This window comes from Salvelinus fontinalis, chromosome 16 (genome assembly GCF_029448725.1).
Source record: "Salvelinus fontinalis isolate EN_2023a chromosome 16, ASM2944872v1, whole genome shotgun sequence".
Lineage (NCBI taxonomy): Eukaryota > Metazoa > Chordata > Actinopteri > Salmoniformes > Salmonidae > Salvelinus > Salvelinus fontinalis.
In genome coordinates, this window is record NC_074680.1 from 4,867,679 (window position 1) to 4,892,113 (window position 24,435).

The following is a 24,435-nucleotide window of genomic DNA, read 5'->3' on the forward strand; positions in this document are numbered from 1 at the left end:
TATGCAACTTGCTCCTTTAAATTGAGAATTTTACCAACCATTAAGCACTTGAGAGTCCTGTTCAGTAATATTTAGAATAAAATACAGTGACGAATAAGAGCCAAATGTCCCTGCAAGTCCCTCCTCCTGCTCTCCCTCCACCAATAATCCGCCTTTCCCAGCTGCCTGCCTACATCAGTTTGTGTGCCTGTGTTCAGCCAACCGGCTCGCTCCTTGCCGCTGACGTCACTAACTAGCCAGTTCCCTCCAGCTGCACCAGAGAGCTTCATTTTCTGATCTGCTTTTGTGTTAAAATGGAGGCTGGCTCCTTGCCTTAAGTGGATTGCCTTCCTGGTTAAGTTTAGATGTTGACATGCACTAAAGCTGGAATCAAGATGGTTGTGGATGCACCTACTTCCAATGGGCCTTTCCAGCCAGTGGCTCTTATGCACTTCAGAGGTACGTAGGAACCGTTGTTGCTTTTTGTCCTGGGGAAGAGAGACACAGCATTTCTCTAGCTGTTCTTTTTCCCTCCATTGGTTATTGGCTGATTTGTCACCAAGATGGGAAGATACGGTTTAATTAAGAGTCTTTGTTTCAGAAGGATTGATGTTTGTAAAGGGTTTAATTGTTTCCTTATGAAAAGCTTATGAAAAGCTGGTTTTACTACCCTCTTGCTCTCTGCCCCCCCCCCCCCCCCCACACACACACAGAGCGCAGGGATGTAAAAGGAAGTGAGGTCATAGCCTAGGGAAGGGTTTTGTGTGTGTGTGTGTGTGCGCTTATCTGTGTAAGTGTTTAAGAGACTTAGAGAGAGGAGGAAGAAAGAAATAGGGAAGGGTAGCCTTTGCCCGTGTTCGTTCTGCTTGTCTCTATTTGGTCCCGGCTCATGGTTTGTGTAACACTCCAGTTCATCTGGGCACAACTTAGCCATAGGGTGTTGTAGACTACTGCCTCTGCTGCAGCAGCCTCTCCCTGCCCTTTTCCTTCTTCCCTCCTTCCTCTTCCCTATGGAGGAGAGGTTGCCTCCGCCTAAGAGGGGAAAAGCCTGTTATTACCTTCCCCTGAAAAAACAAAACCTTAATGAGGCACAGTTAGTAGGCTATAGGCTAGCAGTAGGCTATTTCAGCTATAGACTAGCTCAGTCAATAGGCTAACTGCTAGCGCATTCATAAAGAGTCATTTCCATGTAAAAGGACCCATGAGCACCAACAAGTGAAGTTAATAGGAGCATGTCAAATTGGGTGTCAAATGAAAGCTAAGAGTCTATATTTTTGAGAAATTAAGGCATATACATTTTTCTACCATTTTTCCATCATATAAATGAGGAATAAGCAAAGGCATTGATATCTTGTCAAACAGATGGAAAAGGGGTATGAGAAAACATCTACTAGAAAAAAATGATTAAAAGGCATCAGAAATACCTCAAAACATGTTAATGTTGAAGTAACGACCCCTGCCAACTAACATCAACACTTATATTTAGTTCAGGGGAATCTGTAGTGCTTTCTGTAAGTTTAAGAAACATTGCCTTGAAATTCCGTTACCAAAAACCTACATCTTAAAGATATTTTCTAATTTCTCTCCCTCATGAGTAGGGAGAATAATGAAAGTTCACAGAAGTAAGTAGACCTATCAATTACTTAGTGTTTTTACTGATATCAATTTTGTGTATGAATTGTTAAGTGATTACAACTCAAAATCCTCTTAATAAATCGGTAACAGAATTTCTGAAATCATAGTAGTCACAAACCACAGTTGGGTCACCTGCTACTGTCCTCTTTTCCTCTGGCATACTGTTATGTATAGCTGAGAACTATTTCTTTCTCTTTCTGTCTGGTTGTCAAAGCGAGTGTGAAAAGTCTGGACAACCCCTCCCTCGCTCTCCTCTCTCTCTCCGATAATGTCACCTCTCCCGGCTCTGACTTGATTTCAATGTCCACAGACCTCGTTTTTTAGTCAGGTCCAGACCAGCCTTGATTTAAATGTCCATATACGTCTGGACCGGCCTTCATTTGGGCCAAACATAGATGTCATGGACGTTCTATGTTTCGACAGCATAGTACATTACAGTAGAGCACAGTAAAGAAAAGTAGAGTATAGTTCAGTACAGTCCATGTCATAGCTGACTCCCCATTCTTTCTGCAGACATTTTTTTTTATATTAATTCGGAGCAGATATTTAGGAGTTAATTTAAAAAAAACATGATCAGAAAAAAACAAAGGGAGATTTTAACAAAATTCTGTTACCAAATTTTGCATCTGCACAGTACTTAGTTAAATGTTTTTGCAAAATATTCAGCGTAAATTGTTAAAAGTAGTCCTTGTGCATAGTTGTATGGTTTGTTAAACTTTGAAATCAATGATTTTAGATTGGCATACATAGTCTCAGTTCAATTACATTACTGTGGAGTTTCCCTGGCAAGGCTAGCCAGCACACTGAGTCAATAGTATGCAGACTTGAACTTGTCTGAAAATGTGGGTCTATGCCCCCACTGTATTCTGTGAAAGCCTAGGGGTGTTGAATAAGATCCATGATGCCGTGGGGTGTTATTGATTTGACTATGAATTTGAGCCGACACACCCCTACATTGAATTGCATTCATTTGTTTTGTGCGAGCTATCACACACTCTCTCTTATCCCCTATGTCCTTGTAAGACAACTGACATATTCTTCTTGCAAATAGAATAGCACAAATGGCCATAGAAAGGCCTTAAGTTTTTTATTCTGAACGCAAGACACAATGGAAATTGCAGCATAATGTGGCATACTTTACCTATTCAGAACCCATGGCTTTGTCAGTAACCTGTCCAAATAATACAAAAAACAAATGTCTGTAAGGGGTGCGTAATCGGTGGCAGGGAAGTCAGACGCAGGAGAGCAGAACTTGGTAATAGCCGGAGCAGTTTAATTGCAAAACCAACGGCATGAAGAAATAACCAACATGGGTACAAAACCCAACGCGCACCAGTAAACATGTGCACAAGCACTTACAACAAACAATTCCACACAAATAAAAATGATTAACCTTCCCCACGTTGCGTGTTGGTCCGACCATCCTTCCAACAACGAGCGTTACACTTACATTAAACAATCCCACACAAAGACATTGGGGGGAACAGAGGGTTAAATACTCAACACTTAATGAGGGTAATGAGAACCAGGTGTGTAGGAAAACAAGACAAAACAAATGGAAAATGAAAAGTGGATCAATGATGGCTAGAAGACCGGTGACGCCGACCGCCGACCGCCGAACGGCGCCCGAACAAGGAGAGGAACCGACTTCGGTGGAAGTCGTGACAGAGGCAGTGATGTGCTGAAGCATGTTTCTTGATCCTTCATTCCGTCCTTCTTTTCCTTGCGGTAGGTACACAGATCTTTAAGTGATTGGATTGGTGAATAAAAGGTTACTACCTTTTCTCTTTCCCAAATCTAAACAATGTCTATTTCTGAGGCCTTTCTAAAGTTTTCGAACTGGGCCTTTTGACTAGTGTCAGATACCAACCAGCAGACACACTGTACCAGTCTTATCAGCACCAAATCTCTGCCGCTTTAATTAAAAACACTCCACCTTCACCTGGAGAGAACTTGGGCCATGACATGCAGAGGCAGACGACTATTATATTATACTAAACTAGTGTGTGTGTTAATTTGACTGCTTTCTGTGCCATAGCATGACTGCTCACTGTGTCAAAACGGTGACACAGTGAGAACATCCCACCCTAGCACATTAACCTCTCTTGGGTACGTGAGACGTTAGCGTCCCACCTCTTCAACAGCCAGTGAAACTGCTGGGCACCAAATTCAAATACAGAAATACTCATTATAAAAATTCAGAAAACAAAACATATTTTTCATAGGTTTAAAGATTAACTTCTTGTGAATCTAACCACGGTGTCAGATTTTTTAAATGCTTTACGGCGAAAGCATACCTACGATTATTTGAGAACATAGCCCAGCAGACAAATCATTACAAACAGTAACCAGCCAAGTAGAAGAGTTACACAAGTCAGAAATAGAGATACAATTAATCCCTTACCTTTGATGATCTTCATATGGTTGCACTCAGCAGATATTCATTTACTCAATAAATGTTCCTTTTGTTCGATAGTCTCTTTATATCCAAAAACCTCAGTTTTGTGCGCGTTTTCTTCAGTAATCCACAGGCTCAAACGCATTCAACAGGCAGACAAAAAATCTAAATTGTATCTGTAAAGTTCATAGAAACATGTCAAACGATGTTTATATTCAATCCTCAGGTTGTTTTTTGCCTAAATAATTGATAATATTTCAACTGGACAATAACGTCGTCAATGTAAAAGGTAAACAAGAAAGGCACTCTCTCGGTCTCGCGCATGAAAAAGCTCTGTGACACTTTAGGGTCCACTCATTCAGACTGCTCTTACTTCCTCATTTTTCAGAATATAAGCCTGAAACAATTTCTAAAGACTGTTGACATCTTGGAAGGCATAGGAACTGCAATTTGAGTCCTAAGTCAATGGATACTGTAATGGCATTGGCACAAAACCACACAAAAAAACTACTTCCCGAGTTTTTCCCTGACAAATCAGTTCTGTTATACTCACAGACACTATTTTAACAGTTTTGGAAACTTTAGAGTGTTTTCTATCCAAATCTACCAGTCATATGCATATCATATCTTCTGGGCCCGAGAACCAGGCAGTTTAATTTGGGCATGCTTTTCATCCAAAATTCCGAATGCTGCCCCCTACCCTAGATAAGTTAAGTAATAGACTGGCACTGTGGAATGTTCCCAATGCTGTCTGTGACACCAGGGTTAGCATGTTCTAGTAATGATATCTCTATCATGCTGACTGCCTGCCGCCCAGTGCGCTTCCTGTTGCCATGTTAGTATGGCAGATGGGGATTAGTGATGGCAAATGTGCTTATTTGCCTCCTGTATTTGTCATTTACATTGGCAGTGTTATAGGCTTTGATTTTTCCATTAATATTTTGAGGTTGGACGTTTGCAGATGGGGCGCACCGATTGATGTCACCTCATTAGTCAGTATGTGTTACACCTGTGCTGGTTTGTCATCTCGTTAGTGGGAAGGTGTTTCACCTGTGCTGGCCTAGTGCTCCAGTTGGCTTAAGAAATGTGGAAGGTTAACACCAATTAGTTGGCACTCCCGATTTTGATTTCTAAAAAACAATACTTTATCTGATCTTCCCAGTTTTTGTTTTGTTCCACCATTTTGTTTTGCTTTAAGTTCGGTGTGGGTTTTATTTTGTTTGCCTCTTGTTGGGCAAACTTAGTGGGCTCTCATGGTGGGTGACTTAAGTCCCAGTTGTTGCTAGTCAATTTTCAGTTAACACACCCATGATTGACTCTCCGAACCCCCTCTTAGAACCCCACCTGTTTCACTTTGGTTCTGTTTTGAGTGACAATTTGGGATTTCTTGCTGGGGAATGTAACAAAATGGGGCTCGTCCGGGTTCTTGTTTCCCAGTAGTATGGTAGTTGCTCAGCTGTGCCCAGACAGTTTATGTCACTGACATCCACCCAGAGGGGTTATTAGATTGGTGGAATCATTTTGAAAGTTGCATGAACACGCAGGCTAATAATAAAAAACATGGACTTTAAGTTGAAAGCATTTGAAGAAAACCGTACATGGGAGATACTAGATAAATCTACGAAGGAGAATCTGCTTATCATTGCAAAGCATTATGACATCAAAGTTGCACATTCCAATTCAAAAGGAGTATTCAGAGTTCGTCTATACTGTTTGTGTAGGATGAAATCCTTCCGTAGAGCGAGGATAATGAAAAGGGTCCTACGGGTGGTAGAGTACACCCCATAGACGTGCAACTGCGAGAGGTAGAACTAAAGGCAAAATGGGAACAACAAAAATTTGAGATTTAGCACGAGGAAAGGGAACAGGAATAGGAGCATGCCATTCGATTAAGAGATTTGGAAGAACTCTGAATCTAGTCAAGCCATCCTGGACCCTCAACAGAGTTTGATCTTGGTCGGAACAGCCGACTTGTATCGCCTTTCAAAGAAAAGGTGGACGTATATTTGACTCTGTTTGAGCAGATTGCCACATGCCTAAAATGCCTGCGAGATATTTGGTAAGTGAGAAAAGCTCGGAAAGTGTACGTCGCTTTATCACTTGACCAGAGTTCTGATTATGACATTGTTAAAGCTGTTATCCTTCTGGTTTATAAGTTGGTCCCAGATGCATACAGACAACTGTTCTGTAAATTATGGAAAATACAAAGCCATGTTGAGTTTGCAAGGGAACAAGCATGTATTTTTGATCGGTGGCGTGGTTCTCAAGAGGTCAAGGACCTTAAGGATTTAAAGACACATATTTCTCAAGCAGTTCAAGAATTGCCTTCATTAGAGGGTTGCTACCTACATTGATGAGCACAAGGATCTCACTCTTGAGAAAACTGCAGTCTGTGCAGATGAGTTTGTGTTGACACACAAACCTACCTTCACAAACAAAGCACCCAGTTGCTATGCCAATGCGAAAAGCAATTCTGGGAAGACACATCCTACTACAAGGTTTCAGTCTTTTTCTACAGTGCCCAAAGATAAAGATCGGCAGAAAACAACTTTTTTTCGCATCCGCCAGTTTATAATTACTGCTGTGAGAAAGGGAACATTATCTCTGTGTCCTAAGATGAAACAGAACAATTTGAGGGAGAAAAAGCTGTTTCTTCTTGTGGGAGCACTCCAGCCCATCAAGTCTCTGGTTGTTTGGGACTGGTGTATCTCCTAAACAGGATTTTGGATCTGATGTTTCAGACGCGTTCGTGTCTCTACCGAGGGGTAATTCTGTTAGGCAGCCAGTGAAGGTCCTGCAAGACACTGGGGAAGCCCAATCCTTCATTTTGGAGAGTGTTTTGCCTTCGTATGACACTTCATCAACCTGTTACATTGTGTTAGTACAAAGAATGGAGATGTGTTGCATGTGAGTTCCTTTGTATAATGTGGAACTTGAGTCTGATCTTGTTTCTGGTTCGTTGTCGTTGGAGTGAGGCATAGCCTAGCAGTGAAGGGGGGTCTCATTCATTTTGGAAAAAGATTTGGCTGGAGGTGATGTTGTGCCAAATCTTGTCGTTTGTAAGGAATCTGATGGGTTACCTGAAAAGTACCATAGAGTGTTCCCAGCGTGCGTCGTTAACATGCTGTCTAAGAAAGTTGCTGGGAGCAAGTCTAGTGTTGAGGAGGATGTCAGCGACCCCACCTTGATCGATCTGTCTGAGACGTTTGTGTGATCCTGATTTCTTTAAACCTCTTGAGTTGACCTCTCCTACAAAGACGAGCGAGTTTGAAGGACCACTGAAAGAAGATAGGGTCCATACAGTTGACACGTCGATGTCTAGGAAGCAGCTGATTGCAAAACAGAGTAAAGATGGTACCCTCTCCCCTCTTTTTAAAGATATATGTTCCGAGGAGGAGTTTGATGGTTCGTGGGGGTTACTTTGACAGAATTGGTGTTCTGATGGGGAAATGGCGTTCTAGGGCCATTTCTGTACAAGACGATTGGCCCAGTGTATCTCAAATTGTTTTTCCAGTTACAACTTCGACAAGAGATACTAAGGTTGAATCACGGTGGTAGTATTGCAGGCCATCTTGGGGTCAGCATGACGTATGACCGTATCTTGTGTAACTTCTTCTGGCCTGGTCTGAAACAAGATGTTGTGGCTTACTGTAAATGCTGTCGTGTTTGCCAGTGGGTAAATCGAACCAAGCTGTACCGGTTGCAACTTTGCAGCCTATTGTTGCTCTTGAATAACCTTTCAGAAGGGTTCTGTTGGATTGTGTTAGACCTTTGCCCAAAGCAAAGAGTGGTAAACAGTTTCTCTTAACCATCATGGGCACTGCCACTCGTTTCCTTGAGGCCATTTCACTGAGGAAAATCACGGCTCCAAGTATTAAGGCCACTGGTGAAATTCTTTTCAACTTTTGGACTCCCGCAGGTAGTGCAATCAGACCAAGGTTCTAATTTAATTTAAATGGTATTCCAGCAAGTGCTACAGCAGTTGGGTGTTACCCATTGCCCCTTTAGTACCTTCCACCCAGAGTCTCAAAGTGCTCTTGAGAGATTTCATCAGACTTTGAAGTCTATGTTGAGAGCTTACTGCTTTGAGTTTGAGAAAGACTGGGACGAAGGGGTCCCTCTTGTGCTGTTTGCAACAAGGGAGGTTGTTCAGGAATCTCTCGGGTTTTAGTCTGAATAAGCTTGTGTTTGGACATCATATCAGAGGTCATTTGAGCTTGCTGAGGGAGAGGTTGTTGCAGGGCAACAGCTTACCCTGCTTAAACACAAAAACAAATCTGTTGGAGTACTTTAGCGCTTTTCGATACAGATTGCACCGCGCCTGTGAATTTGCCAGTAAGAATCTGCAAACAACAATGAAAGTTTGGTACGGTCGAAAGGCCCAAAACCGCACTTTCGATGTGGGTGACCAAGTCCTGGTTTTGTTACCCATTCTGGGGTCACTGTTGCAAGCTCGCTTTTCAAGCCCTTACCCCATAGTGAAAAAAGTTGTTAATCTTAAAGGGAGGTTGCGTGCTTGCAAGTTGTGTATTGTTAGTTGAACTGTATTGAGGTGGTGTGTACTAATGACATGTGGTCGAGAAGGTTGTGGACATTTTTAAGGCCTTTGTTTTGTCTATGAACACCCCCCACATTCATACCCTCTGCACTCCTCCACTGGAAGATAATACAGATGATTGCAAATCCTCTGTTGATGACTGGGTTCTCCCTTGTAAATTGTTTCTATGAAGTTGCCGTTCAAATGCTCTGCCATTATTATTAGTATTATTATATAAGGTATTCTTGGTGGGGTTACTCCTGTGTTGTGATATGGGTTTTATAGGGTGTGTATTCTCTTTTCTCTCCACTGCCTATCTGGTAAACAGGCTACACTAGGCACTCTTCTGCTGACGTGTGTGGGTCTGGTAGTGGTACTCGCTCTATTCTACTCTTTTCCTTTCAGCATGGTTAATACCTGCCTGGTGCCCAAACAAAATCTTTATCTTTACCCCTCTCTAATAAATACTGCTACAATCTGGATTACTTTATCGCCATTATCGTACAGGAAAAAACCCAGCTGTGTCATGTCAACATGTTGAAACCATACTTCACCCGCTATGGTTGGTGAAAACCGGTAGTGATGTTCTGCCTGTGGCGACTGCTGTCCACGTTGACTATAGTCTTCCTCAAGTGCAGAAGGAAAGCCCAATACACCCTGTGCCTATTGGACGATTGAGTAACTCAGAGATTCTAGACAACATTGTTGTACTGCTTTTAGAATATCAGGATTTAATCTCATATGTGCCAATTCAGACAAATGTACTCAAGCATGGCATTGACATTGGGGACGTTGCCTCAATCAAACAATATGCCTATCGAGTAATTCCTGAAAATAGAGAAACTAAGATTTTCTGGAACTCAATGCTGTTACTAAGTCGGACTCGTACTCGTACCCTTTTCCAAGGGTTGATGATTGAGGCAAATTTTGTGGCCGCTCATGGTGGGTGACTTAAGTCCCAGTTGTTGCTAGTCAACTTTCAGTGTACACACACATATGAGTGTCATTCAAAACCCCACCTGTTTTGTTTTGGTTGTTAGCAACACCTTCTGTTTGAGTGACAATTTTTGGTTTCTAGCTGGGGAATGTAACATCAGTATGTTAGTATGGTTGACTTTGGGACATGGTGTAGAAGGAGTGTCTATTCTCAGAGTATGTTGTTCCCAGGGTGTAAGCCGTAAGGTCTTATAACTCTGTTTGTACATGCAGGAAGTGATGACTTTTCAGTTGTGTATTCGACCAATGATGCAGATGACTGACTCCACACATTGTTGGCCCTTGTATGTTGGGCTCTTTGAATTCTCACTCAGTTCTCCTTATTGACAGGGAACTCACTCCTCTCCTCCTCACCTCTCCTCTCTCTCCTCCATTTTTGTGAGAGCACTAGAAGAACAAGATTGAGTCCGGTCAAGCAAGAATTTGAACTAGAATTTTGAGCAAAAATTAACAATTGCATTAAAATGTTATGAGACCTCTCAGGTCGTTCCATATGAATTCACTTTCTGTCTGCACCCCTTTTAGATTTGAACGAAACCTTCCAAACGTGTGCACATGGTAGTGGTCAAAACATTCAGGAGATAGAGGTGCTCAAAGTTGACCCTTTTTGCATACTCCACCTTAACATGAGTAGGCTGTCATTTTAAATAAGAATTTGTTCGTAACTGACTTGCCAAGTTAAATAAAAATAAAAAAACAATAAAAAACAATTAGTCATCCATGTCTTCATCTCTGAAAAAGATAAAAGTTTGACTTTGATAACATTTCAGAGCTTACAAACAGGCTTGTCAAACTATATTATAATTTTGTATTTTTTTTTTTACTTTTCATGTCTATGGTCTAAACACGGAAACTCAGATTTCTCTCTTTTCACATACAGTACTAGTCAAGTTTGGACATACCTACTCATTCCAAAGTTTTAGTTTATTTATACAATTGTCTACATTGTAGAATAATAGTGAAGACATCAACATGATGAAATAACACGCATGGAATCATGTAGTAACCAAAAAAGTGTTAAACAAATAAAAATATATTTTAGATTCTTCAATGTAGCCTCCTTTTGCCTTGATGACATCTTTGCACACTCTTGGCATTCTCTCAACCAGCTTCATGAGGTAGTCACCTGGAATGCATTTCAATTAACAGGTGTGCCTCGTTAAGTTAATTTGGGGAATTTATTTTCTCCTTAATGTGTTTGAGCCAATCGGTTGTGTTGTGACAAGGTAGGAGTGGTAAACAGAAGATAGCCATATTTGGTAAAAGACCAAGTCCATATTATGGAAAGAACAGCTCAAATAAGCAAAGTGAAATGACAGTCCATCATTATCATAATCCAGAAAATCCCAATAACTTTGAAAGTTTTCAATTGCAGACGCAAAAACCATAAAGCGCTATGATGAAACTTCCTCTCATGAGGACTGCCACAGGAAAAGAAGACCCAGAGTTACCTCTGCTGCAGGGGATAAATTCATTGGAGTTAACTGCACCTCAGATTAAATGCTTCACAGAGTTCAAGTAACAGACACATCTCAACATCAACTGTTCAGAGGAGACTGTGTGAATCAAGTCTTCATGGTCGAATTGCTGCAAAGAAACCACTACTAAAGGACACCAATTGGAAGAAGAGACTTAATTGGGCCAAGATACACAGGCAATGGACATTAGACTTGTTGAAATCTGTCCTTTGGTCTGATGAGTCCAAATTTGAGATTTTTGGTTCCAACCGCAGTGTCTTTGTGAGACGCAGAGTAGGTGAACAAATTATCTCTGCATGTGTGGTTCCCACCATGAAGGAGGAGGTGTGATGGTGTGGGGGTGCTTTGCTGGTGACACTGTCTGTGGTTTATTTTGAATTCAAGGGAAATTAACCAGCATGGCTACCACAGCATTCTGCAGCGATATGCCATCCCATCTGGTTTGAGCTTAGTCCCACTATCATTTGTTTTTCAACAGGACAATAACCCAAAACACATCTCCAGGCTGTGTAAGGGCTATTTGACCAAGGAGGGTGATGGAGTGCTGCATCAGATGATCTGGCTCAACCCAATTTGAGATGGTTTGAGATGAGTTGGACCGCAGGTTGAAGGAAAAGCAGAAACAAGTGCTCAGCATATGTGGGAACTCCAAGACTGTTGGAAAAGCATTCCTCGTGAGGCTGGTTGAGAAAATGTCAAGAGTGTGCAAAGCTGTCATCGAGGCAAAGGGTGGCTACTTTTGAAGAATCTAAAACGTATTTTGATCTGTTTAATACTTTTTTGGGTTAATACTTGATTCCATATGTGTTATTTCATAGTTTTGATGTCTTCACTATTACTCTACAATGTAGAACATTTTTTTTAAATAAAGAAACTCTTGAATGAGTAGGTGTGTCCAAACTTTTGACTCGTACTGTATGTTGTAGCTTAGACTCTATTTACAGGGTCTGAGTTGTTTTTGTTATGCCCGCCATCAGTTTAGTCACAGCATTCTCTTGAATACAGGGTAGGTGTCAATTCAATCATAGGAGCAGAATTCATAGAATGGACCTATCCCATCAGACCACTGCAATTTAGCTGGTATGCCACTGACATTTTATTATTATTATTATTTTTTTGTCTAAAGTACTCTCAGAAAGATGGCCAATAGTCCACCATCCGTCAAAGGTCAACTTGAATGTGTATTCTAATATCTAGGCTATTTCTATGATTTCAATAGGTTTCCTATGGGAGATTTACGCTTTCCTTTAAAACAATGGATATTCCCTCAAGTCAACATTCTCTGTGTGGACCTCCAACCATCTTTATGGTGCGATTTGAAAGTTAAAATGTACATTTTTTGTTCATTTATTAGGCAAAACATGACACCCAGCCTGTATTCTGGGGCTCCCAAGTGGTGCAGGGGTGTAAGGCACTATGGGACAAAGAGTCTCATAGGGCGTTGCAGAATTGGCCTAGCGTCGTCCCGGTTAGGGGAGGGTTTGGCCGGGGTAGGCCGTCATTGTTAAAACCTCTCTGGGATATGTGGGACCCCCTGGCTAACATCCAGTGAAAATGCAGAGCGCCAAATTCAAATAAATTACTATAAAAATTAAACTTTCATGAAATCACACATTCAAAATACCAAATTAAAGCTACACTTGTTGTGAATCCAGCCAACGTGTCAGATTTCAAAAATGCTTTACGGCGAAAGCAAACAATGCTATTATCTGAGGATAGCAATTTCTAAAGACTGTTGACATCCAGTGGATATGATAGGAATTGCAGGAAGGTCCCTTAGAAATCTGGATTCCCAATGAAACCCCATTGAAAAGAGAGTGACCTCAACAACAACAAAATCTGAATGGTTTGTCCTTAGGGTTTTGCCTGCCAAATAGGTACTGTTATAGTCACAGACATGATTCAAACAGTTTTAGAAACTTCAGAGTGTTTTCTATCCAATACTAATAATAATATGCATATATTAGCATCTGGGACTGAGTAGGATCCAGTTTACTCTGGGCACGCTTTTCATCCAAACGTGAAAATGCTGCCCCCTATCCTAGAGAAGTTAAATAACAATTTGTTCTTAACTGACTTGCCGAGTTCAATATTTTTTTTATTCAAGAGCATGCTGTGTCTCAACAGATGGTGGGCACAACAAACACCTCTGATGTAAAATAGCACATGTTTGCGATAGTTGATTATAAAGGTGAAACTTATTTTTATTTTAAATAAATTATGAAATAGTTTGGCAACCATGTTTGTAATCGTTCAAATTATATCAAGCTCAACTATTTATATTTTTCAGTGATGAAGACACGGTTGTCTCATGGTAGTGTGGGGTATGCAAAATAGGTAAACTTTGAGCACCCCTAGCTCCTGAATGTTTTGGCATTCAGGTCCAAAAAGTAATGTTCTGACCACTTTTACCATGGGCAAACATGTATAGGAGGTTTTGTTCAAATCAAAAGGGCTGTAGTCAAAAAGTAATTGAAATCATATGGAATGGTGCTACAGGGAAGTTGTCTGTTCAGTTGTGGGGGAACTATTCTTTGGACATTGAAGTTAACAGGGTGAAAACGAGTATGTACTTCTGAGTGAGTTTTTTTATTTTTTATATAAATATATATATTTTTTTTTTACTGTATGTTATTTTCCTCCCTGTGCTACGCAAGCAGTAAACAATGTATACGGGTGGCAGGTAGCCTAGCGGTTAGAGTGTTGGGCCAGTAACCGAAAGGATGCTTGTTCGAATCCCAGAGCCGACAAGGTGAAAAAATCTGCCGCCGTGCTCTTGAGCAAGGCACTTTACCCTAATTGCTCCAGGGTCGCAGTTGATAATGGCTGACCCTGGCTGTAACCCCCACTCTCCAGGGCTGTCTCAGGGGGAATTGGTATAAGATAAATGTGTGAAATAGGACAAATATACATGTGAAATAGGATAAATATAAGCACCCACCAAATAATTATTATTATTATTAGAATACCTTCTAGGAGAGGTAATTTTTCTTCACAACAAAATCTCAGTTTTTGATGCAAAGGGGTCCAGACCCTCTTTTTTCGTGATTTCACGTTTTAGAGAAACGTACCCCAAAGACCAAATCACTTCCTCATCCTTGTTATGTAGTATTGGGGCCCCAAAAAACATGAACAAAGGCTCAAAAAACACCCAAATACATCCTTTTAGAAACGGCAAAGCTCTCAGTATAGTGACACATTTGTTTAGATGTTGTACACTTGAAATTGTGTCATTATGAACTGCGACCTTATATTACATTTTGTTGCGACTCTAGCATTTTACAGGTAACTGCCAAAATAATGGAAACACTTGAGCAAATTAGGGATACAACGTATATTGAAAGCATGGGGTGCTTCCACACAGGACGTTCCAGACACTTGTAGAAACTATGCCAAGGTGTATTGAAGCTGTTCTGGTGGCTCGTGGAGGCCCAACACCCTATTTAGACACTATATGTTGGTGTTCTTTATTTTGGCAGTTACCTGTAGCATGGAAAATGGAACCGCTCGAGTTGCGCAAATGGGAATATAACATTGTGGATAAAGTTCAGAATGACAACTTCATGTGTACAAAATCTAAAGACCTGCATCACTATGCTGAGAGCTTTGCCATTTCTAAAAGGACATATTTGGGTGTTTTTGGAGATTTTCTTAATGTTTTTTCAGGGCCCCCATACTACACAACGAGGAAGTGATTTGCTGTTTGGGTAAGTTTCTCTAAAACATGTGAAAGCAGAAATGTGTCTGGACCCTTCTATAACATTCCAGTTACATAAAGTATTGAAAATTTATTTTTCAAAACAATAATTTTATAAAACATTATTTTCGGCCTCCCGGGTGGCGCAGTGGTCTAGGGCACTGCATCGCAGTGCTAGCTGCGCCACCAGAGTATCTGGGTTCGCGCCCAGGCTCTGTTGCAGCCGGCCGCGACCGGGAAGTCCGTGGGGCGACGCACAATTGGGCTAGCGTCATCCGGGTTAGGGAGGGTTTGGCCGGTAGGGATATCCTTGTCTCATCGCGCTCCAGCGACTCCTGTGGCGGGCCGGGCGCAGTGCGCGCTAACCAAGGGGGCCAGGTGCACGGTGTTTCCTCCGACACATTGGTGCGGCTGGCTTCCGGGTTGGAGGCGCGCTGTGTTAAAGAAGCAATGCGGTTTGGTTGGGTTGTGCTTCGGAGGATGCATGGCTTTCAACCTGCGTCTCTCCCGAGCCCGTACGGAAGTTGTAGCGATGAGACAAGATAGTAATTACTAGCGATTGGATACCACGAAAATTGGGGAGAAAAAGGGGATAAAGAAAAAAAAAAGAAACATCATTTTCTCTCTCCCTCAGACTGTGCTCCGGCGGAGCAGGAGAAGCTGTTTGTGCAGAAGCTGCGCCAGTGTTGCGTGCTCTTCGACTTCCTGTCGGACCCACTAAGTGACCTGAAATGGAAGGAGGTGAAGCGGGCGGCGCTGAGCGAGATGGTCGAGTACATCACCCACAACAGGAACGTCATCACAGAGCCCATCTACCCTGAGGTGGTGCACATGGTGAGTGTCAGCAGACTGACTGGAAGAGAGTAGATGAGCAACCCTTAAGGCCAACCCTGGCTGGGGTGAATATGGCTCTTTTGAGTTGGACTGGGTAGAGCTGGTGTTATGATCATCTGTGCTATCGCCCAGACTGTGCTACTTTCGGACAATTTAAGCTATCCCTCAGAATGTGCTACTTTTATGTCCCGGGTCCCACTGTTCAGAATGAAAGAGTAAGGGTAGCATGCTTTAAAACATGTTTCCAAACAGAAAGAATGCAATACCATGAGAATCTCCATTGAAGCTAGCATATTCTGAGCTGTCAGGTTAGAATTATTAACCAAATTATTAGCCTTTTACAGGGATTTGCTTTACATTTGAGCTCCACAAATTAAGAAAGCGATAGATGGTGACAACACCAGATGTAACAGACAGGAATGGGGTTAATTTCCATTCAAAAAAGCAAACCAAATTGAATTTCCAATTTTCCTCATTGAGGAGCCATTGACATCACAAAGCCATACAAAAACTGTAAATCTGAAGCATGAAGCAATTCTCTGCAAGCGTGACTCATCAAGTTAGCCTGTCGTGGTTTTCAATGTGATAGCTCATTGTGGCCCACCATAAGGCTGTCATGGATAAGTGTGTAAACGCAGTGAGCCTTTTCAAGTGTCAAAGCATTTCGTTCAGTCCATGATTTTAAAACATTCAAATTGTAATGCTTTACCCCGGCTCCCTACTGTACTCTCGCCTGTCTTCCACCCGTCAGCAGTCCTCGCCCAGATTCACTTTGAAGTGTTTCTCTTTTATACATCAAAGCTTCTGCAGTTAGCGGGTAAAGCTAATGAGTTATTATAATCATTTGACATTGAATTGAAAACCTCTGTGAATGAATAAATGTGTATTTTCTCTTTTTTAAAAGCTACACCTGGGCTTGAACTTGTTTACCTAGCTAGCAGCTCTGCAACCAACAGGAATAGCAGTGTTCTATATCCTCAGGCCACCTGCACTGTCCCATGATCTGTCTTTACTGGGAATAGCAGTTATAGCTAGCACCGGGCAAGTCAGTTGATGTTGGAGACAAATGATAACACACTTGGTTCCAATGAAAGATGTACAACTGGTTGAGTTGGCCAAGTAGATACTTCTGCCCTGTTTGAATACTTCAGACATGTGCACTTCCTTCCTTATCTCCTTGAGGTAAACACAGATCTATAAGTGACTAGATCGAGTGGTAACTTTCTCTCATCCATCACTTTCACCAATTTTATATCTGTGTTTGAGTAAGGTATGAAGGAAGGATCAATTATGCATTCTAAAGTATTTAAACAGGGCCTATAATCTTTGGACAAAAAAAATCCCAAGGCGATCCTGTTACATTCAATGTAAAATGAAACAACAGCAAGGGAAGTGTTTTGGCTCCATACTGGCCTTCATCAGGGTGATATACTGAATCTGAATATACTTTGTTGTGCTTTTCCCACCCTCAGTTTGTGGTGAACATGTTCCGAACTTTGCCTCCGTCGTCCAACCCCACAGGAGCAGAGTTTGACCCGGAGGAGGACGAGCCTACACTTGAGGCTGCATGGCCACATCTCCAGGTACCCAGGGCATCTAATAACCCAGCTTACATGGCCCGGGTCGTGTTCATTCGGCACCAAACGGAAAAAAACTGACGGAAACTACCTGGTTTTGTCCTAAACACACATTTTTGTTCGTAAAGAGTTTTCTGTTGCATGTCCTAATGAACATACGACCCTGCTGTTTGAGTAAGATTTAAGTGCTGCGAATCTTACATTCTCTGAAGTACAGTGCTGTAAAATGAAAACATCTAATAAGTTTAGAATTGAAGTTAATTGGACCTTCCCTAACTCTTGGCTCAAAGCAAACGAGCACATCTGTTTATTATGGATCATTATGATAGGATTTGCATTGGGGAATTACTGTGATTTTACAAAACAGTTTTGTAAAGAAAGATTATGACTAGCATTTTGGACCTGATCTTTCTTGATATGCATTCAGCAAATTAGGTATTTGTAAAAGGTTTTCTTTCTTTACAGCTCGTCTATGAATTTTTCCTTCGGTTTTTAGAATCTCCCGACTTTCAACCGAACATAGCAAAGAAGTACATCGACCAAAAATTTGTGATGCAGGTAAGAGCTGAAAGAAACATGGATACTCGCACATTGTTGAATGCTCACACAGTTTTATTGCTGATGTTTCCAAAGGGCATTTCTTTCTTTTAGTGTAAAGTCTTGTCTTTGGTTTTGTGGAGTCTGATGGGAGTGATGTCATGTGTCCACAGCTTTTAGACCTGTTTGACAGTGAGGACCCACGGGAGAGGGACTTCCTCAAAACCACTCTCCACAGGATCTATGGGAAATTCCTGGGACTACGGGCCTACATCAGAAAACACATCAATAATATATTTTATAGGTGAGTTTAATTTCAGCTGATTTGTTTAATCTTAGATATTTTAACACATCAAATTGATTGCTGAAGATTCAATGGTGAATTTGGTTGTTTAGTTTTATAACTACTAAGAAATGTATGTTTGGCTGTGTAACTAAAAATAAAAATAAAATGTCTCTCTGTTTTTGACAGGTTTATCTATGAGACCGAGCACCATAATGGAATTGCAGAATTACTGGAGATACTCGGAAGGTACACTTCAAGCTCTAATCCAGCGTGTCTTGCAGTGGAGTTAGAATAGTTATTTTTGACTGTTATCCAGTCTCATGATGTCTTCTCGACTGCAGATAGGATCTCTAACCATTCATGGTCAGCTGTTGTTTATCCTTTATCCCTTTAATTTTCTGTTACTATTTTTAGTTCAGTTGAATTATTTGTTTCTCTCTCTATTCACAGTATAATCAATGGGTTTGCCTTACCACTAAAAGAGGAGCACAAGATTTTTCTGTTAAAGGTCCTGTTGCCTTTGCACAAAGTCAAATCACTTAGTGTCTATCATCCACAGGTAAGCCCTTCATTTTTTCATGTTTAATGTCATGTTTATTAGGCACATAAGGTAAGAAAACAGACTGAAACAGGGAGGGAATACCTTTACTTGTCCAAACGTGTGTTTTCATTTTCCGTTGAAAGACATTTTAAAACGTTTTCCATTGTGTGGCCCTAATGAACATGACGCAGTTCTGATGATTGTTCTGCTATCAGCCATGCAGCACCTGGGCTCGGTTCAGGAGGGTGAGAAGTTACAGAACGTTCAGATAGAAATGCATTGTGTAGAACAGACACGATTCTCTGTCAAGAATAGGGAGTCGTTTCAGCTCCCTTCAATAAATTTTGATCTGCAACTTTCTTTTTTCTTTTTTTCCCTACTGAATATACCTATGGAAATCTATGGAAATGGCTGAGTGTAGCCCTAGTTATGGCCAGTTGGCACACAGTGGTGTTGTTTCCAGTTGGGTCAGGCCTGTTCAGGCAGTGAGTGGGGGAGGTGAGAGCAGTATCCTGGCTGCTACAAGCTAGCTGTAATCCGATACCTGGCATTCACAAGCCTGAGTTACTATGTCGACAAAGGTCCTTGTCAGGGGCCTCTTGCTCTCTCTCGCTCTCTGGGCCGGCGTGTGTCTCTTTCACTGTATGACTGCTGTCAGCCAAGTGGGTCCCTTGAGCTGGTAGAACAGTTCTTAGTCTGCTCTGTGGGCCATTGCATAGCATAGTAGCTCAATTAGAGCTTGATCTATGTGTTAGCGTCTGTTTTGCCCCAGCCTAATGCAAAATGAGGAAACACCCCTTACAGTAATTGTCGTTACAGTGTAGAACATTGCAGTTATGTCGCCGTTATACTGCTAGTATTACTGCGTCCAAAGTATTAGTTACTACACTAACTGCAACTTCATGACTACAATGATTAGTTAGGGACTATGTCAACACAATAAGGTGTGAATGTCAACACAATAAGATTGTGTCTTCACTAATTGAATCACCACTAATTGTGTTCTATGTTGTGTTTTTCTTCCCCCTAGCTGGCATACTGTGTTGTGCAATTTCTAGAGAAGGACAGCACTCTCACTGAACCAGTAAGTCATGTGAAATTTCTCCTCACATTTCCTTGTGAATCGGTTGTTTATAGTATTTGACCTGAGGCTGAAGGTGTATTGTTTGTTCCTTCTGTGTTGTTGTATTGCATCATCTCAGAAGGTATTGCTATTGCAATGCACATCAACCCATTTATCAAAATTGATCGGTTTTGATAAAAAGTGTATAAATGCTCATTGCAAGTTTATAAATAATTAACTAATTTATTATTAGCATATACACTATAAAAAGGTAAGTAAATGTTTATGCTTATTCATGAAAGTCATTATAAGGTGTTACTAACTAATATATTGGTCAATATCCACTCCACTCACTGATCATTGTCTTCCCAGGTGGTAATGGCACTTCTCAAATACTGGCCAAAGACTCACAGCCCCAAAGAGGTGATGTTCCTCAATGAGCTGGAGGAGATTCTGGACGTCATTGAGCCATCTGAGTTCGTCAAGGTCATGGAGCCACTCTTCAGGCAGCTGGCAAAGTGTGTGTCCAGCCCGCACTTCCAGGTGACTGACCCTCTGACCCCATGCCACGGGAACCCTGCTATTGGTGCCATTTGATCTTTAGAGTCATTATAATCTTGTGGGAAAGTAAAATTCAGTAGTGAAATGCTTTTAGTTGGTTCCGAGAACTAAGCAGTCCATTACAATGGAAACAAAACAAGCACCAGGAATTTAACGGTTCTGCCTGAATCAGACTTGTAGTAGAGAACCGACATAATATACAGTCAGGTCCATAATTATTGGCACCCTTGATGAAGATAAGACTGTTTAACAAATAAGACTGTATAGCACAAATATCGGAAATACTGCGCTACAGTATATTGTATGCTCAAAAAAATTGGGAAATGATATTATTTTGTAATACAATTGCCCAGAGAAATACATTTAGTTTAACAAGTAATAAAAAATAATCTCAAAAAGATAAGGGTCAAAATTATTTGCACCCCTGTTTTCAATACTCCATCACCCTACCCATGCGAGGATAATGACACTGAGCCTTTTTCTAAAATGTTTTATGTGATTGGAGAACAATTTGGAAGGGATTTTAGACCATTCTTCCATAAAGAATCTTTCCAGATCCTTGATATCTTTTGTTTGCTTAGATGGACTGCCCTATTCAATTCAAACCATAGGTTTTCAAGGGATAAAGTACCAGAGACTTGAACCCAAAGTGGTCAATTAACTATTTCTTTGTGGATTTTGATGAGTGCTTGGGGTTATTGTCTTGTTGGAAGATCCACTTGCGGCTAAGATCCCTCCCAATGAGTTGTCCATTCTCATAAAACATTTTAGAAAAAGGCTGTGTCATTATCCTCGCACGGGTAGGTTGCTGGAGTATTGAAAACAGGGGTGCAAATACTTTTGAACCCTGTCTTTTAAAGACTGTTTGTATTACTTGTTAAACAAAATCTCTTTCTCTGAGCAATTGCATAGGTATTAAACAATGTAACTTCCCCAGTTTTTTGAGAATGCAATATACATCAGCAGTTGTATTTATTTTATACAGTCTTTTTCGCTTATCTTTATCAAGGGTAACCATAATTATGGGCTTGAGGGAAGTATGTGACACGTTACTTTTGTCACCTTTTGGTTTGATCATTTAAGAGTACTCATCAGTAGTACTCTTATTGCCCCATCTAATGCTCCTGCAATTAAAGGGATAGTTCACTCAAAATACATATTCATTTCCTTATCCTGAAAGCAGTCTATGGATAAAAAGAGGGTGTTCCTTTAACCTTCTGATGCCCTACTGTATATGGCTTCCCCTTCCGTTGTCATATTGAGTGAGATGTTCTGACCGATGGTGCTGTATGCTTGTGGTCACTGTGCAGGTAGCAGAGAGAGCTCTTTACTACTGGAACAATGAGTACATCATGAGTCTAATCAGCGACAATGCAGCCAAAATCCTGCCCATCATGTTCCCGGCACTCTACCGTAACTCCAAGACCCACTGGAACAAGTAAGTAGCCCCTCCACTTGGGCCGCATTCACTAGGCACCAAACGGAAGATGACAAACTGAAATAGGAAGGGATTAATAAATGCAACTTTTTCACTGCAAAACATTTTTATGCTTTGTGGCCTAATTGGAATGCCCCATTGGTCACTTACTTCCGTTTCTCAGGACATGCAGTGTCAGCCAGACCTGGGTTCAAATGTTATTTCTTTTCTTTCAAAAACGTTGATTGAGCTTGCCCGGTGCAATGGAACCAATATCATAGTCCCAAAAGTGCGCACCCATCTGGCACTCCAGGCAGGCTCAATCAAACGTTCCGTTTTGAAATATTTCCAATAATCCATATTAGAACCCAGGCCCCTAGCAAATGTATTGAATTTAGCTGAATTTGAAAGACATTGCCACTTGAATGTCAACACCTTACCAAAACAGTTTTCTGTTATTTAACATTAAGCTGCTCTGAAAGTGCAGTGTTGAATGCGGAGAGCTCAACATTAGTACAGGCCTACTTTGCTCATTCCCCTGAATCAAATTTTGGTTTGGGCTGGAGGACAGGGCTGCCTTTTAAGACATGACGGTAGACTGACTCACTTCTGTGTGTGCAGGACCATCCATGGCCTCATCTACAATGCTCTCAAGCTCTTCATGGAGATGAACCAGAAGCTGTTTGATGACTGCACACAGCAGTTCAGAGCAGAGAAAAATAAGTATGTAAACAATATTATCGTTTGAGATTAGCATAATTATCTGAAGTCTTGACTGTAGATTGTAGTTAAGACTATGGATTATGATGTAATATTATCATTTACATTAGTATATGGCAAATGCTGACTAGATTGTAATGTAGACTATTGCAGTCTAGAAGCTTCAGAAATGCGCTTCAGTGTTTTTAATTGTCGTGGATTTAAACTATTAATTTAATACATTCAATTATTTAGCTTGAATTAATAATGAATCATAGGTTTAATGAATGTCATTCGACCTGATATTATGACCATAGATGAGCAAATTAGACCTGATATGTATCAAATTACATTTTTAAAACAGTTTAGATGTAATTGTAAAATAATTTTGTATGCTCTGAGTCTCAGATATGGTTTTGCATAAGGAACATTTTTGATATTCTGTTATTTAATATGGTGTTTTATTTTTTGAAAGAAATTGCATAGAGAATATATTTTATTTCTTATTTTAGTTGTACTACCAGTTATCAACACATTGTTCAATGTTGAAGTACAATAATATCCAGTGGTTATTCTGTGACTTGAGCTAATTGGCTTTCTTTCTTTTTTTTTGCCGTGGTATCGTTTTGGTATGGAGTATAATTTTGGTATCGTGATACTAAGCCTGCTATTGGTATCATAGTAAAAAAATCTGGTGTCGTGACAACACTAGTCTATACACCAAAGAAATAGAATGGAATTTACACAGCATACTACAATTCCCAGGGTGCAATGCTCCGCCCAGGGCTACTGGCTGGCTACCGCTAGCAAGCCCAAACTAAGTAGTTTAAATATATTGCTGTCAAGTTATGGGTGCATTTCACATTACTTTTGGGTTGTAATCATACTATAATGCTCACATGAATGTCATGCTTAATATATGTTCACTTCAGTAGCTAGGTTTTCATTCAATTTGCGTCATGTCAATATTCAAAAATCCACATTTAAAACAACATGCACATTTTCCCTCCAGAGATGTTTCCATCAAATTGACTTGTTGCAGATAAAAGGCTGTGTGTGATAATGTAGTGCACATAAAATACGTTTTGCGGTTAAATTCCCATTAACCGAATAAAACATTCAAGTTAAATGGGTTTCCATCACATTTTCAGCTCTACAAATGATTTTCTCACGTAAAATGTTGCGTTATATAGCGAGGTATTGGAACGTGTGCTCTAGCCAACAGCGATACAGTTGAAGTCGGAGATTTACATACACTTAGGTTGGAGTCATTAAAACTAGTTTTTCAACCACTCCACACATTTCTTGATAACAAACTATAGTTTTGGCAAATCGGTTAGTACATCTACTTTGTGCATGACACAAGTAATATTTCCAACAATTGTTTGCAGACAGATTATTTCACTTATAATTCACTGTATCACAATTCCAGGTGGTCAGAAGTTTACATACACAAGTTGACTGTGCCTTTAAACAGCTTGGAAAATTCCAGAAAGTAGTGTCATGGCTTTAGAAGTTTCTGATAGGCTAATTGACATCATTTGAGTCAATTGGAGGTGTACCTGTGGATGTATTTCAAGGCCTATCTTCCAACTCAGTGCCTCTTTGCTTGACATCATGGAAAAATCAAAAGAAATCAGCCAAGATCTCAGAAAAATTATAGACCTCCACAAGTCTGGTTCATCCTTGGGAGCAATTTCCAAACACCTGAAGGTACCATGTTCATCTGTACCAACAATAGTACGCAAGTATAAACACCATGGAACCACACAGCCGTCATACCGCTCAGGAAGGAGACACGTTCTGTCTCCTAGAGAACGTACTTTGGTGTGAAAAGTGCAAATCAATCTCAGAACAACAGCAAAGGACCTTGTGAAGATGCTGGAGGAACAAGTACAAAAGTATCTATATCCACAGTGAAATGAGTCCTATATCGACATATCCTGAAAGGCCACTCAGCAAGGAAGAAGCTACCGCTCCAAAACCGCCATAAAAAAGCCAGACTACGGTTTGCAACTGCACTTGGGAACTAAGATCGTACTTTTTGGAGAAATGTCCTCTGGTCTGATGAAACAAAAATAGAACTGTTTGGCCACAGTGACCATTGTTATGTTTGAAGGAAAAAAGGGGAGGCTTGCAAGCCAAAGAACATGTTGTGGGGGTGCTTTGCTGCAGGAGGGACTGGTGCACTTCACAAAAC

General features: G+C 40.8%; 1 protein-coding gene across 13 annotated transcripts in view; it reads left to right on the top strand.

Annotated features, from left to right (window-relative positions):
* Positions 1-209: 209 nt before the first annotated feature.
* LOC129812545 (serine/threonine-protein phosphatase 2A 56 kDa regulatory subunit gamma isoform) overlaps positions 210-24,435 on the top strand; it is a 34,656-nt gene continuing 10,430 nt past the window's right edge. For all 13 annotated transcript variants that reach the window (XR_008753014.1, XR_008753016.1, XR_008753013.1 and 10 more), the window contains exons 1-11: positions 210-438; positions 15,355-15,554; positions 17,027-17,137; positions 17,597-17,689; positions 17,842-17,972; positions 18,141-18,200; positions 18,405-18,513; positions 19,526-19,579; positions 19,931-20,101; positions 21,430-21,557; positions 22,158-22,259. Coding sequence is in view for 9 of the 13 variants with exons in the window: in XM_055864188.1 (XP_055720163.1) it covers positions 345-438; positions 15,355-15,554; positions 17,027-17,137; positions 17,597-17,689; positions 17,842-17,972; positions 18,141-18,200; positions 18,405-18,513; positions 19,526-19,579; positions 19,931-20,101; positions 21,430-21,557; positions 22,158-22,259 (1,253 nt within the window). In the remaining 4 variants the exon portion in view is untranslated. The remainder of the gene's footprint in view (positions 439-15,354; positions 15,555-17,026; positions 17,138-17,596; positions 17,690-17,841; positions 17,973-18,140; positions 18,201-18,404; positions 18,514-19,525; positions 19,580-19,930; positions 20,102-21,429; positions 21,558-22,157; positions 22,260-24,435) is intronic.